The 15,238-nt window shown below is 44.3% G+C and overlaps 1 protein-coding gene across 1 annotated transcript in view; it reads left to right on the plus strand.

The window, feature by feature from the left end:
- Window positions 1–1,156: 1,156 nt before the first annotated feature.
- PHC3 (polyhomeotic homolog 3) overlaps window positions 1,157–15,238 on the plus strand; it is a 61,552-nt gene continuing 47,470 nt past the window's right edge. The window contains exons 1-5 of the mRNA XM_056850585.1: window positions 1,157–1,170; window positions 5,210–5,360; window positions 6,841–6,999; window positions 9,042–9,119; window positions 11,111–11,269. Coding sequence (XP_056706563.1) covers window positions 5,232–5,360; window positions 6,841–6,999; window positions 9,042–9,119; window positions 11,111–11,269 — 525 coding nt within the window. The 5' untranslated portion in view covers window positions 1,157–1,170; window positions 5,210–5,231. The remainder of the gene's footprint in view (window positions 1,171–5,209; window positions 5,361–6,840; window positions 7,000–9,041; window positions 9,120–11,110; window positions 11,270–15,238) is intronic.

Below are 15,238 nucleotides of genomic sequence, written 5' to 3' on the forward strand. Positions count from 1 at the left end.
CATAAACATCAGCACAACTTTAACAGAAAAGAAGAGAGTTTAAGAATGAATAAGGCTTGGCTTCTTGTCCTGAAAACCTCCAGACTAACAAAGACTACAGTCCACAATAGCCATGCAGATTAGCTTTGGATTTCACACATTAACAGATCACTTCAGGATGCAATGGTTCCATATTAACATACCACACCCTCATTAGCACATTGTCTTGATACTTACAGGACAATGATTAGCACATTACCTTGGATACTTTTTGCAGGACAATGATTCAGCTCAATCCAACCCCTTTCTGACTATATATTACTCTTCCTACACACTTGACACTGAGAGACACTGTCCTTCAATGTTACTCCTCTGAAGATGCCGGCCACAGCTGCTGGCGAAACGTCAGGAAAGAAAATACCAAGACCACGGTCACACAGCCCGGATAACCTACAAGAACCAATGTCAGTTATTGTCTACTCCACTGGTTCCCAACCAGGGGTCTGTGGACCCCCAGGGGTCCACGAGAACTAAATTAAGTCCGCGAAACAAAGTTATAAAGCCATTATAAATTAATATTTTCAATTAAAAGTTCTCTTATTATAAAAATATATATTCAAATATTATTCTAAGTTTAATGTTTAACTAACAGTTATGATGAAAGTTTATTTTCAAATTCTCGGCATTTTTATTTTGAACCTTGGGGTCCCTGCACCGAACAAAAAAGTCCTAGTGGTCCCTGGTCAAAAAAAGGTTGGGAACCACTGGTCTACTCGGACCGGCAGCGGGTCTCAGGCAGAGGTCTTTCCCATCACCTACCTGCCTACTCCCTTTAACTGGAGCTGCCGGGGATTAGAACCTGGGACCTTCTGCATGCCAAGCAGATGCTCTACCACTGAGCCAGGCCCCCTCTCCCAACGTAAAGTATGAACACCAGCGATTAACGCATCTAGGCTCGCGGCCTCATTTATAGAAGGCGCTAACCCGCGACGCAAGAAGCGACAGAGCAAACCACACGCACGCGAACCCAGCCTCGAGTCGCGTGACCACCCCAGGGGCCGTCGGTCCCGTCCTCCTGTACGAGGGGCGCATGCGCGCTGCCTCCCTGTGAGGGAGGTGAGAACATGGCGGAAGCGGCGTGAGAGGCTTCGCGCGCCAAGCGGGTGCGTTTTCCTCTGTGGTGGCGGTTGGGTGAGTGGCGCGGAGGCGCGGGAGGGCTCTGCGCGCGCGGAGGCGGTTTTCGCCGGGCGCCTGAGGGCGGCAGGCCCCGCGGGCAGAAAAGCCCCCTCGTTGGCCTTGGCCAGGTGATGGATGAGGCGCTGGGCCCAGGCAGAAGTTGAGCGGCGGCGGTCTTTTTTCGTTAGCCTGGAGAATAACGGAGAGGGGCGGGCGCCTGTGCGCAAGCGGCACCTGTTGAATTTCTGCCGGCCGTTCGTTTATGTAAACGGATGCCTTGCTCTGGTGCCAAGGCTCCCCCCCCTCCCGCCTTTTTGAGCCCTGCCCAGCCCAGCCCAGTTTAAGGCGTGTGGCTGTCGCTGGCATTACTCCCTGCGGGGGCATCTGCCTACTCCCGGTGGGTTGCGCATCTCTTCTTCTTTTCCCTCCAAACGGTTAAGTACATGCAAGTGTGACAGGCGGGAATCCGATAGGTGAGGCTCTCCCCCATAGCAACAGGTGTGCATTCACTGTCTGTTTTATCTGACCATGCTGGGGAGGGGGGAAGGGACTTGGGTCCCGGTGGATGTATAAATAAATGAAACCGCAGCTGTATAAGTTCTGCCTCTTGTGTTTGTTTATTTAAGTCACTTCCGACACTGTTTTCCTCCCCATGTGCTCCTTTAAAAAAAAAAAAAGGATGATGCGTATTTGAAAAAAGTATACATTTAAAAAGTCCTTGATGCATGTAAAAGCTTTTAAACGAAGTCATTACAACCAGTGGATAAATCGGCAGCCAAAGTCCCGTCCCATTTGGAAAAAGTAAGGTTTGCACCCCCTTCAGAATGCCAAGAGAAAAGAGCAGCTTCTGAACAGGGCCTGATCGACTGAACAGATATAGTAATTAAGTGAATTACTCTTTATTAAGAGTGTTGGACTTAGCCTTCACAGGGTTGCTGAGTGAAGAAAATGTGGGATTGTCTTTGCTGTATTGAGCTGTGAGGCACTGTCAGTTTGAATTGTGTTCATAAGGTAACAGGCGGGTCATGCAATTGCTGCAGACTGGCGCAATTTGTCCTAGTCTCAGATTGACTAAGAGTGTTGGACAGATTGTGTGTGTAAAGTGCTGTAAAGTCGCAGCCAATTTATGGTGACCCAGTAGGGTTTTCAGGGCAAGAGACGTTCAGAGGTGGTTTGCCATTGCCTGCCTCTACATAGCAACCCTGGTATCCCTTGGCTCCCATCCCAGTACTAATCAGGGCCATTAGTTTATGAGAACCAGAACCAGCGGGTTAAAATTAAATCAAAAGAGTTCCCTCTAGACATCAGGAAGAATTTTCTAACAGTTAGAGTGGTTCCTCTGTGGAACAGGCTTCCTCGGGAGGTGGTGAGCTCTCCTTCCCTGGAGGTTTTTAAGAAGAGGTTAGATGGCCATCTGTCAGCAATGCTGATTCTATGACCTTAGGCAGATGATGAGAGGGAGGGCATCTTGGCCATCTTATGGGCATGGAGTAGGGGTCACTGTGTGTGAGTGGGGGGAGGTAGTTGTGAAATTCCTGCATTGTGCAGGGGGTTGGACTAGATGACCCTGGTGGTCCCTTCCAACTCTATGATTCTATGAGATCTGACAAGATCCGGCTAGCCTGGGCTGTCCAGGTCAGGTGTTGGAGATTGGGAGACTTTCATATCTCTACTCTCTGCCTCACTGAATGACATCGGGTCAGTGGCTGTTTTTCAGTTTAAGCTGCCTTATGCGATTGTTGTGAGGGGTGAAATGGGGCGGCCATGTACACCCCCTCACCTGTCTGCCTATGTTATGAAGGTAAGCACCAGAATTGGGCCTATAAACTTACAAGTAGCCAGTGCAACCGCTGTAACGTGGCTGCCAATGTTCACTGTGGCTGTCAGCTGCAGCTTCCATCATGGGTATAAAATTAATTACAAAAGGATGACTGTGTGTGGTAAAATATATCTGTTCTGAGAGGTCTTGCGCAGCTAATAAAAGGCCCCTGGTGTTATATCTTGAACCTGTTGAGAAGTGGAAATTTGAAAACACGGGTAGCCTTGTCAGAAAGCTAAGGTTGGTTGTAGCTCCCTGGTGGTAAACCCAGATATCCGATGTTCAAGCAGCCCTTAATTTCTCTTTAAATGGTTTCACATACTTAATTTTCCATGCCTTTTCTATCTGATGAGCATTGAAGAATGAATGCAGGCTAATTGTCTAGTCTTTCATCTTTTTGTGAACAGATATGCACATAAATATTTCTCTTGTGCCCTCTAAAAGTACTAATAGAAAATAAAGAATGAACATTTTCCTATGTGTGTAACTAGGTCTCTTTTCTTTTAATTTTTTTAAAAAATAAAGCAAAGCAACCAATAGAAAATGCCTTTTAGTAGGGAAAGCTAGTTCAGACATATCAGGAAATTTGGCTGTTAGAATTAGTCTACCATTTTTCTTAAATGAGGGACCATAATATGACTGAAAGTGAATTACCTATGTTTGAGAATCACCGCAAGAGAATTAAAACCACATCACCCATAATTTTTTATATTCTCATTAATGATGTGAATGGCTTGTCTTCCTAGAAGACCGCAGTAACATTGTATATATGTGTCACTGTGCATCTCTTGTAAGTAATAAAGACTGGTATGCCAGATTGGAAAAATCTTTACAGCCAAGTACCTGATCTGCCAGGTACCTGGATATAGGTGACGGCCATTTAGCATTTGCATTTTTTTCTTTTTTCTGCAAGGTGAACACATGCATCTTGATACTAATGCCTTGCAGTTTTAAAAACCTTTCTTAGATGTCTACTTTACTGCACTGTTTAAACCAGGCTTGTCCGAACTGTGGCCCTTGGGCCGCATGCGGCCCAGGATGGCTATGAATGTGGCCCGACACAAAATCATAAATTTACTTAAAACATTATGAATCAGTTAGTGTATTTTATGAGCGGCCCAAGACAATTCTTCTTCTTCCAATGTGGCCCAGGGAAGCCAAAAGATTGGACACTCCTGGTCTAAACAGTGGTTAAAGGTGGTTGATGTGGTTTATGACTGGGAACTGAAATGGCCCCTTTTGCTCTAAATTTCAATGTGTGCCCTCCTTGATAATAAAGCAATTTCACCCTTTGCCTGTTATGACCAATTGCCTTTTTGCTACTCTAAAATAATTTACTTAGACATGACCTCCCCAGAGGTAAAGATGGATGTTGTTTCCTTCTTGGCCCATTCTTGTTCCTGTTTTACAAATATAGAACAGCATGTGAAAGCACAAGATGTACATACTGTTACCGAGACATCTCCTAGGGCAAAATCTAATACACTGTGTCATGGGCAGCCCATTCGTAAGGGGGGGGGTAGTTTGGTGGCGGCCAGAAGTGGTGACGCCATGCCACCTCCAGAGCAGCTTACTGCCAGCGCAGCAAGCCAGAAAAAAATGGTTTTCTGGGGAAGGAAAAACCCTGGAGCTCCCCACAGAGTTCCACAATGATGTGCCGCGGTTTTGCAGGCGTATCTTGTGTTTTCAGCCCTAAAGGCCGCTCTGCCCCCAGGAACACCCAAGGAATGCCCCCTGGATGCTAGCGCGACCTTTTACTCTGAGGCAACCCTGCTGAGGAGGCCTGCGCCGCTGTGCCATTCCCAGGGGCTGGCATAAGTCACCCTGAACTGGCATCCGTAACACTCCAGATGGTCCACAGTGGCACTTACGCCAGTGCAAGGGTCACACCTGCTCCTATGCGGCTCCGGCCCCACCCTTGAGGATTGCACGGATTGAGAGCCACATTGGGGAGAGGCCATAGCTCAGTCGTAGAGCATCTACTTGGCATGCAGAAGGTCCCAGGTTCAATTCCAAGTATCTCAAGTTAAAAACAGTCAGGCAGTAGGTGATTTGAAAGACCCTGAGACCCTGGAGAGCCACTGCCAGTCTGAGTAGACAATACTGACCTTGATGGACCAATGATCTGATTCAGTATAAGGCAGCTTCATGTGTCCATATGTCCACTGGCTTGCGTGTTTGTTTTCAGATTCAAAGCATTGTGATAACACAATTCTTGTTTTCCTTTCTCGCCAGGTGGGGGGATTATTCCATAGCTATGGAGAATGAACCAAGCACAGCAGTATCTTCCACGTGCACAACCACCATCACTACTACGTCATCCCCTTCTCGTACACAGCCGCCTCAGATATCTGTCTATAGTGGCGCAGATCGACATGCTGTGCAGGTATTTTGACAGCCGATAGACAAAGGACGGCAAAGGCACTGACATATGGAGGGTGAAGTGAAATGCCACCAAGTGAAATGCCGCCTCAAGCAGGTCTCTTGAGAGGCAGCATGTGCATTTTAAAATAAATAAGTGCTACATCTTGCAGGGTACCTACGCAAATCAATAGAAATTAAATTTCCGTCAGAAACTTGCAACGTGGATGCTTTGCTAGGGGTCCGGAGGAGGCAGTCTCCCTGCTCTGGCTGTGCTGCGTTCTGGCAAATTAAGCCCTAGGGGATCAGGAGATAGAGTCAGGGAGGAGAAAGAGACAGTGAGGAAGGAAAGAAACAGGTAGAGCGGTTTTCTAACAGAGTGTTTCCTCAGTGGAACAGGCTTCCTCGTAGGTGGTAAGTGCTCCTTCCCTGGAGGTTTTTAAGCAGAGGCTAGATGGACATCTGTCAGCAATTCTGGTTCTATGACCTTAGGCAGATCACGAGATCCATCTTGGCCATCTTCTGAGCATGGAGTAGGGGTCGCTGGGGGTGTGGGAGGGGGAGGTAGTTGTGAAATTCCTGCATTGTGCAGGAGGTTGGACTAGATGACCCTGGTGGTCCCTTCCAACTCTATGATTCTGTGAAATAAGGCCTGGATGAGAGGTAGCCTTTAGGGCAGAGGAGAGAGAGGGCAGTGAAGACTTTCTGAACGAGGGGGAACCTGGAGGAGTTTCAGTCAGGAAGGTGGCAGGGCTACAGTAGAAGAAGAGTTGGTTTTTATATGCCAACGTTCTCTACCACTTAAGGCAGAATCAAACCGGCTTACAATCACCTTCCCTCCCCACAAAAGACACTCTGTGAGGTAGGTGGGGCTGAGAGAGGGTGACTAGCCCAAGGTCACCCAGCTGGCCTCGTGGGTTGGAGTGGGGAAACAAATCCAGTTCACCAGATTAGCCTCTGCCGCTCACATGGAGGAGTGGGGAATCAAACCCAGTTCTCCAGATCAGACTCCACCACTCTTAACCACTACACCATGCTGGCTCCCTAGACACTGAGGTGTAGTTGAATAATTTTGGAGGGGGGAGTATGATGGGACAAGAGGGAGATTATTTATTTAGATATTTATACCTTGCTTTTCTCCCCAGTTGGAGAAAATGGGGAATCTTCCCTCTGGTGGCATTTTCAGAAAGCTGCATTCCAGAGACAGAACGATTACCATGTTTACCAATGGATTGCGGTCCTGTATAGAATACTGTGCTTCCAGCACTGGCAAAGGCTGACCTTGGCTATGGAGGCTGAGGTGTGGTCCTAGAAGTGCATGGAGGACAGTGGCTTCTATATTCCATTCAGCATTTTGCCCACGGCAACATGGATGCCAATAGTCATTGTCCCAAGGTTGGAGTGTAGTTCTTATGGAAGCGGCATAGTTCTTTGACAGTGGCAACTTTAACACAAATCCCTAATTTTTTTTGGCCATATTAATGACATTACCACACTGTCTGCAGGTTATTCAGCAGGCCTTGCATCGTCCCCCTAGTTCTGCGGCGCAGTACCTGCAGCAGATGTACGCCGCTCAGCAGCAGCACCTGATGCTACAGACGGCGGCCTTGCAACAGCAGCATTTGAGCAGCACTCAGTTCCAGAGCCTGGCCAGCGTTCCACAGGTGAGATGGAAGCAGATCAGAAAAAAGAACTCTTTGGGAATTAAACTGCAAGAGCTACCGAACATAATTGCAGGAATGTGCTTGTCTCCTAACATAGTAGTTGCCTATATATTTTTTACTCCAAGGACTGGTGACTGGTTATGGCACAGCTTTGTAGCTGTTAGTGTGAGGATGAGCTCATTAGTGCAAGAGCAGCAGTTTTCTCTACCTATTAGATCCTTGGGCTACCAACCACTGTATTGCTCTTAAGTAGAAGGGGTAACAAACACACTGATCTTGTGGTTTATCGCTTATAAAGAGAAAGTACAGCATGTCCTATCAGCAAATACAGTGCTAATCCATTTCAACCCATGCTTGGATATAATCAAGTTAATATCTCAAAGTCAATATTGAATGCCAGTCAGTTTTCTTATTTTGGTCAGTGTTCTGTAATTTATTTCAACAGTTTCAATCTCATGTTGCATTTATAGCTCTGGGTATTCTTCTATATTAATACACCCATGTTTCACTTCTAAATAGAAGAATTTTCAGACGAGAATATTGTGGTTCTTGTGTACAGTCAAAGCTAAGAATTCAGAAGAAATAGTTACAAATAAATATACTCTGATGCAACCTGCAAACACTAAGGCTGTTACTGCACTAGGTATTCCCAGCGATGTATTAAGATATTGTCGAAGGCTTTCACGATCAGAATTCATTGGTTCTTGTAGGTTATCCGGGCTGTGTAACCGTGGTATTTTCTTTCCTGACTTCACCAGCAGCTGTGGCAGGCATCTTCAGAGGAGTAACACTGAAGGATCTTCAATGTTACTCCTCTGAAGATGCCTGCCACAGCTGCTGGCGAAACGTCAGGAAAGAAAATACAAAGACCACAGTTACACAGCCCGGATAACCTACAAGAACCGATGTATTAAGAGTTTGAAAATGTTATAAATACTGTTCGCACTTTTTATGTATTCCCACTGATGTATTAAAAGTTTGAAACTGTTATAAAAAATACTGTTTGCACTTTGGCCCCTTTAGCTGTGAAGTTGTCTTCCAATCATTTTTTAGCCGTGGTATCCAAAAACCCTTTTAAAGCAATGTTTTTTATAACATTTCCAAACTCTTGATACATCACTGGGAATACCTAGTGCAGTACAGCCTTAGTTGGTTCATGTAACTGAATAGAAAAGAGAGTGCTAGAAAATACTTTCATTGGAATATTATCAAGAAACATGTACCATTCATTAAAGATTTGAATTATTCATATCTTATTTTGGAAGCTTGTTCCTTCTGATGCAAATTGCATATGTATATTTTGTATATTAGTCCTAAATTTGAATGTTGGCTGTAAACATATTGACCAAACATGAAATAATATGTCACCCCTCAACAATACTCCAGTTCAGATGTTTATTGAAACTACTATTATGAAACACAAACATCACATGTAGGTCTAGTATTCACTGTAGTAGATGTGAATGGCTGTTCTAAGACTGTTGAGGCTGGAGCTTTATGGTAACATGTTGAGTAGTACATAGTATTATAATTTTAAATGGTGAAGTAGTTTGAACTATAGGTCTTCTGCAGCCCATGGAGAAAAATGATCCCCCCATGAGAAATAAGTGGGTGTCTGACAAATTCTAATGGCAGGTGGAGGTTAGAACTGAATAGCGAGTCAGCAGTTGCCCCAGTGGCTCTTGACTTGCCTAAGTTATCCTAATTGTAGTCAAGTTGTATGTCATGGGAGGAGTGCCAGTTGTTTGAAGGAACACACAATATAAAGGTGTGTGGTTGGAGCATCATGGATTTCATTGCTTGTGCAGAAACGTATAACTCATGATCCAGTCTTGACTGTATAAAACAAACTTTACTGTATAAACAAGCTAAATTAGATTAACTGTCCTAGGTAGGGGGTCTGATGGCCTCATACATGGCCATTTTGGGTCTTGGGCTGCCTAGTGAATGACCTAGATGTTCAATTTATCATATTCAACATTATTTAAACACTTTTCATTGCAGTGTAAATGACACATTTGACAGATGTGCTTGCTATTTAGGCAAACCTGTCAGGTGGGAGGCAGTGTGCATCCCCCAATGGCAGTGTCACTCAGCAGTCAAGCATGTCAGAGACCTCGGTAAGTATTCTGAACAAGGTGCTTTCTTTTAGCCAAACTTTTTTTTACTTATGTTTGTTTCTGAAATTAAAGAATATTATTTGGGTAAATGCTTGTCAAGAGTTTGAAGAGCAGAAACTTTGCTTTGTAACTAGGTTTGCCTTCCAAATCTGAACATTGAATTAAAAAAAAAAAGTATCTGCCTTTAAGAGGCCTCTCTGGATGATCTCCTAAAACTGTGATTCTTATGAAATGGCAAATCAAGAAATGATACTTGGGGATCCTCAGGCTGGTATTACAACTCCCACCCATCATGGTTAGGAAATTAATACTTTGTTTTTTTGGCAAACCATGGTTGGTTTTATATATATACCAAAACTATGGCTTATTCTCTTGTTTTCAAACTAGGAATCACTCTTGTGGACATGTTCATGGAGGAGAGGGGTATTCATGGCTATTAATTAAAATGGATACTAGTCATGATGCATGCCTATTCTCTCCAGGATCAGAGGAGCATACCAATTATATTAGGTGTTTTGGAACACAGGCAGGATAATGCTGCTGCAGTCATCTTGTTTGTGGGCTTCCTAGAGGCACCTGGTTGGCCACTGTGTGGACAGACTGCTGGACTTGATGGGCCTTGGTCTGATCCAGCAGGGCTTTTCTTATGTTCTAAGGCTTTAAGAGGGAAGTGGACATGTTCAAGGAGGAGAAGGCTATCCATGACTACTAGTCAAAATTAATTCTAGTCATTGTGCATGCCTATTCTCTCCAGGATCAGCGGATCATGCCTATTATATTAGGTGAATACTAGTCATGATGCATACCTATTCTCTCCAGGATGAGAAGAGCATGCCTATTATATTAGGTGCTTTGGAACACAGGCTGGATAATGCTGCTGCAGCTGTCTTGTTTGTGGGCTTCCTAGAGGCACCTGGTTGGTCACCATGTAAACAGACTGCTGGACTTGATGGGCCTTGGTCTGATCCAGCATGGCCTTTCTTATGTCTTGGTAGGAAGAGAATAAACCATAGTCTGTGACTTGGATGTTAACTGTTGCTTGCTGCAAGTGTAAGGAATGTAATTTCCAAGACCACTGTGTGGACAAGAGGGGAAAGCAGCCGAGCGCATGAGCTTGAAGATTTCAAATAGATTTTCCATAATGCCACTCCATTGTTTGTTATATTCAAATCATGCTTAAACTTGTCTTCTGAACTTTTGCAAGGGACTTGGGTATCAATTTTGCCATAACACACCGGGGGGGGGGGTGTTCTTAGAGGTGCTTAAACAACAATTTTAATTTTTAACATAGAATTAAGTTGGTGGTGAGTTGGGGTTTTATTGCTACTTGGATGTTTTTAATTCAGTATTGTAAGCTTCCTTGGGGGAAAGTGGCATTTAGATAAAAATGCCGTTGCAGGGCAGGCAGTCCTCAAGAACAGGAGGCTGGCTACTGGCTGAAATGCCTTATCCCAAACGCAAACCAGGTCTGGACCCAACCCCTTGATTTTAATTCCAAATCTAATGATTTTTCAAGATGACAAACCTATTGGAAGATTGCACAACATTTTATATATTTAAATTCTAGAATTAAAACGAGATGTCCATTTATGATAAAAGTTTTGGGTTTTAATCTACGAAGCTAAATGCAAGATGCGTTGTACCAGAATTTAGGATTGTTTAATTTGCTGTTTAAACTTGAAAATGTATCTTATGTGTTGTTGATGGTTATAAAAAATATATCTAAGGCTGGGTGATCAACAGATAAGCATTTAAGCTATGGCCCAGAAGTATAGCTTTTAGAAAGGAAAGCTCAGGTTTGCAAATCTAAACTGATTATTAGGTATTTTACCTATTGAAGATGGCTATGTGGGTTTACTCTGAAGTGAGCCCAACTTTTTTTGTGTGTGGCGCTTACTCCCAAGTACGTATGCAGAGGTTAGCAGCCTGTGACCACCTTTGAAATTGTGGGGTCAAGGCGGTTAATAAAAGCAATATTTTTGCTTCCCTAGATTAATCTTTCTGCTTCTCCTACACCTGCGCAGCTAATAAGCCGTTCACAGACCTCGAACAGCAGCAGCAGCAGTCTGACCCAACAGACCATGCTACTGGGGAGCACCTCCCCTACTCTGACTGCAAGCCAGGCTCAGATGTACCTACGTGCTCAAATGGTGAGTCGTGCACGTTTTGCTTTAACATTTACTAGTCTAAGTTTTATTTGTTCCTTATGTTTTTTTATGGCTAGGGTTCCACTACCCATCTAAGTTTCCACTAAGCAGTTCCATTTTGTGACAGAGCAGTTGTTTAGAAGACATTAGGATATTATTATTATTTATTATTATTATTTAGATTTATAACCCGCCCTCCCCAGCCAAGGCCAGGCTCAGAGCGGGTAACAACATTAAAACAACATCACATTAAAAATACATTAAAATCGTAAAATCATCCCAAATTATTCTAAAATCATTAACCCAAGGCACCGTATAACATAGTACCTGCTAGAGCAGGGTGCCTTCCAGTTGGGTCAGTATCCCCCCATAATTCAATAGATAGTTATAAAAGAGGGGGGGAGGAGTGGGGAGGCCATCATTTATATTACCTGCGGCCGTCCTCAGTTGTAGGCCTGGTGGAATAGCTCTGTCTTACAGGCCCTGTGGAACTCTTTCAGATCCCACAGGGCCCTGGTGTTACTAGACAGAGCATTCCACCAGGCTGGAACCAGGGCCGAGAAAGCCCTGGCTCTCGTCAAGGACATCCACACACTCTTGGGGCCGGGGACCACAAACAGATTTTGATCAGCAGAGTGCAACGCTCTTCGGGGGGCATACCAGGAGAGGCGGTCTCCTCTACAAACTTACTTTATAAACACTAAGATGTTGTGCAGATTTCACTATTTCACAGTAGGCCAACGTTAAGCGGGGAGGTGCATTAATCTGACACGTTAGCATGCAGAAAGCTTCCTGGTATGTGAAGCCATGAGTCAAACTTCAATCAGCTACAGTATCTAAATGCAGACTCCTGGGCATTTGAGTGTATTTCCTCTCCGCAAATCAGAATAATAAAGATCCCTGTTTGGGGGAAGGCAAAAAAATCAGGTTTGCTGAGGCACCTCCATTCACGTGTTCCAGCCAATTGAAAGGCTGATAAACCAGGACTCTTTCAGTCATCTCTTGTGTGCTGTGGGAGAGGAGGAAGTTTGGGAACAAGGCACCCAAGGACAAAAACAAGCTGTCCATGGAGAGCCAGCGTGGTATAGTGGTTAAGAGCAGTGGTTTGGAGCGGTGGAGTCTGATCTGGAGAACCAGGTTTGTTTCCCCTCTCTTCCACGTGAGCGGCAGAGGCTAATCTGGTGAGCTGGATTTGTTTCCCCACTCCAACCCACGAAGCCAGCTGGGTGACCTTGGGCTAGTCACCCTCTCTCAGCCCCACCTACCTCACAGAGTGTCTGTTGTGGGGAGGGGGAGGTGATTGTAAGCTAGTTTGATTCTTCCTTAAGTGGTAGAGAAAGTCGGCATATAAAAACAAACTCTTCTTCCTGTCGTGAACAGAGATTTATTGGGATGTCTGAAGGCAGCCTAATGTATTAGAATTTATTAGAAGAAGAAGCAGATATAAGTGATGGGATGGTATTCCACGGAGAATGCCCTCACATTTGCCACAAGCTAACATTTGAATTATAATGTCTTCATGTTGCATGAGAATGGCTGTGACTGGTCTCTTGGCTCTGTATAACCTCTCCTTTTTTTATGAAATAAGCTGTTCTTTAGCACGTCTGGTAAGTACAGACGTATGCTATTGTTTTGTGTGACAAGAAGCATATATTAAAGAACCAGTTTAATCTCCATGAATGATCTTGAAATCCAGTTGGCTGTAGATGGGTGTGGCATTTGAACTGACCCCTGCAGAGATGCAGGGCAGAAATCTTTCCAGTGCTTCATTTGTTCATGGCAGAATTTCCATTTCTAAAAACTCAGTTGTTTCACAGAAGTAATAATGAGTGGGTGCCATTGCCAAAACAATATTAGGCAAGCTTGGCAGTTTCAGAGAGTCATTAAAGAGCCAGCGTGGAGTAGTGGTTAAGAGCGGCGAACTCTAATCTGGAGAGCCGGTTTCGATTCCCACTCCTCCACATGAGCAGCAAACTCTTTATCCGGAGAACCAAGCTTGATTCCCCACTCCTCCACATGCAGCCTGCTGGGTGGCCTTTTTTGGGCTAGTCACAGTTCTCTCAGAACTCTCTCAGCCTCATCTAACTCACAAAGTGCCTGTTGTGGGGGAAGGAGGAGGAGAAGGTGATTGTAAGCCACTTTGAGACTCCTTATGGTAGAGAAAAGCGGGGTATAAAAACTAACTCCTCTTCCTCTTCTTCTGTTCTTCAGGTGATTCTACCTAGGCTTTGTGTGAGCGAGTGCATGTATGTTTTATTGATTAGTAAATTGTGAGAGTAGAGGGGTTAAAACCACACATGCATAACGTCAAATTTACAAAATCAAGTGACGGTTTTGCTTAATTGGCTGTGCTGGTCAAATAAAAACAAATGAAGTTGAAGTTCTTAGTTTGATGACTTTTCTTGAATGCTGGAAGGGACATTGTACTCATCAGTCTGTTACAGAACTAACAAATAATGCAAGTGATCCTGCAGCAAGTGTCAGGGGCTTCCATAAAAGAGAGCTAAATTCCATTGAAACAGATGAATGAACAACCAAGGCATATCGTGTATCATTCTCTGGCTGTACTAAAATTAATGTCGCCAGTGCCTTTTTTTCTTAAATTTAAACAATGTAAGAGAAGTATATATATTACCTTTAAATGTTACAAGTATTGTTCGAATAAACATAATTTCCACATAAGATTGTGAAATTGTTTGAATGTTACATTTAGCCATACTTGATTTAGGTTATGTGTTTTTGGGGTTTTTTTGTAATCAGATATTTTGCTTCCAGTATTTGTTGCTATAAGGATATCAAATGAACATAAGGGCAATTAAAAAATTGTTTACTAAATATAAGTAAAAATAAGCATGCTAAATCAGATGATGCTCTATTTGGAGCATCAGAAAATTTCCCAATTCACATTTTTCTAGAAAGCACACATCACCCCATGGAAGCCTTTGAAGGTGTTGCGTAAAATGTATTGGTGTGGCATCAGGAAGATGCTTGTACTGATTATTTTGTGGATATGAAAATTGCCACATTCTCCCTTGAAATGATTAAGTGGGGGTGGGGGTGGGAATCCTTGGCTTGGGTCCCAGGTGTAACTTCTGCTGGTGCCAGCAGCAGAGCACAACTTCTTCGCCTCCCTCTCTCACTGCAGCCCAAAGTGTCCCCAGATCTGCTTCTCAGGGGCTCTCAGGAACGGCGTGAAGGGGGAGTCTGATATCTGCAGCAGGACAGGGAACTGGTGAAATTTGCTTGTTAGGGTGTGTGTGTGTGTTAAGTGCCGTCAAGTCGCTTTCGACTCATGGCGACCCTATGAATGAAAGTCCTCCAAAATGTCCTATCTTTGACAGCCTTGCTCAGATCTTGCAAATTGAAGGCTGTGGCTTCCTTTATTGAGTCAATCCATCTCTTGTTGGGGACAGCAACAGAAATAGCGGGGAATTTTTTGGAAGGGTGGACCCCTGAATTTGTGGTTTCTTGCATATGGTATGGGTAGCTGGATCTGCCTTCTCTTAACCCCTTGTTAGAGCAGTCAGTTGCATCTCTCTGCCTGTGGTGGTGCCTCAAATGGAGCAGATCATGTAGGACCTGTGACTCTGTTTAAGCCTCAGACCGCTCTGTTGCAAACCAAGCCTCACAGGCCCGTTGGAATGCATTCCTAGCCCCCAGCGTGTGCCTCTTACAGTCCTGTCTGTCTCCTCTGAGGGCCACGCGCGTTGTCTCCGAATTCCTCCCCAGCCAAGCCCACTCATGCTTAATGTGCCATCCCATAGCAGAGCCCTGTGTCCTCACTGGGCTCTATGCCTGCCCTGGAAGGCCAGTATTTCCCTGCAGCGTCACAAAAGGAGAAAAGGCCATGTTTCTGTCTTGCTCTAGAGTGTGAATAGCTCCATTTGTTGCTTTCCTGCTTTCTCAGTTCTTTTCACCCAACTGAATTTTTACGTTTTCTTACTAATTTGTTTCTTGATTTCTAAACAGGGT

Source organism: Euleptes europaea, chromosome 5 (assembly GCF_029931775.1).
Source record: "Euleptes europaea isolate rEulEur1 chromosome 5, rEulEur1.hap1, whole genome shotgun sequence".
NCBI lineage: Eukaryota > Metazoa > Chordata > Lepidosauria > Squamata > Sphaerodactylidae > Euleptes > Euleptes europaea.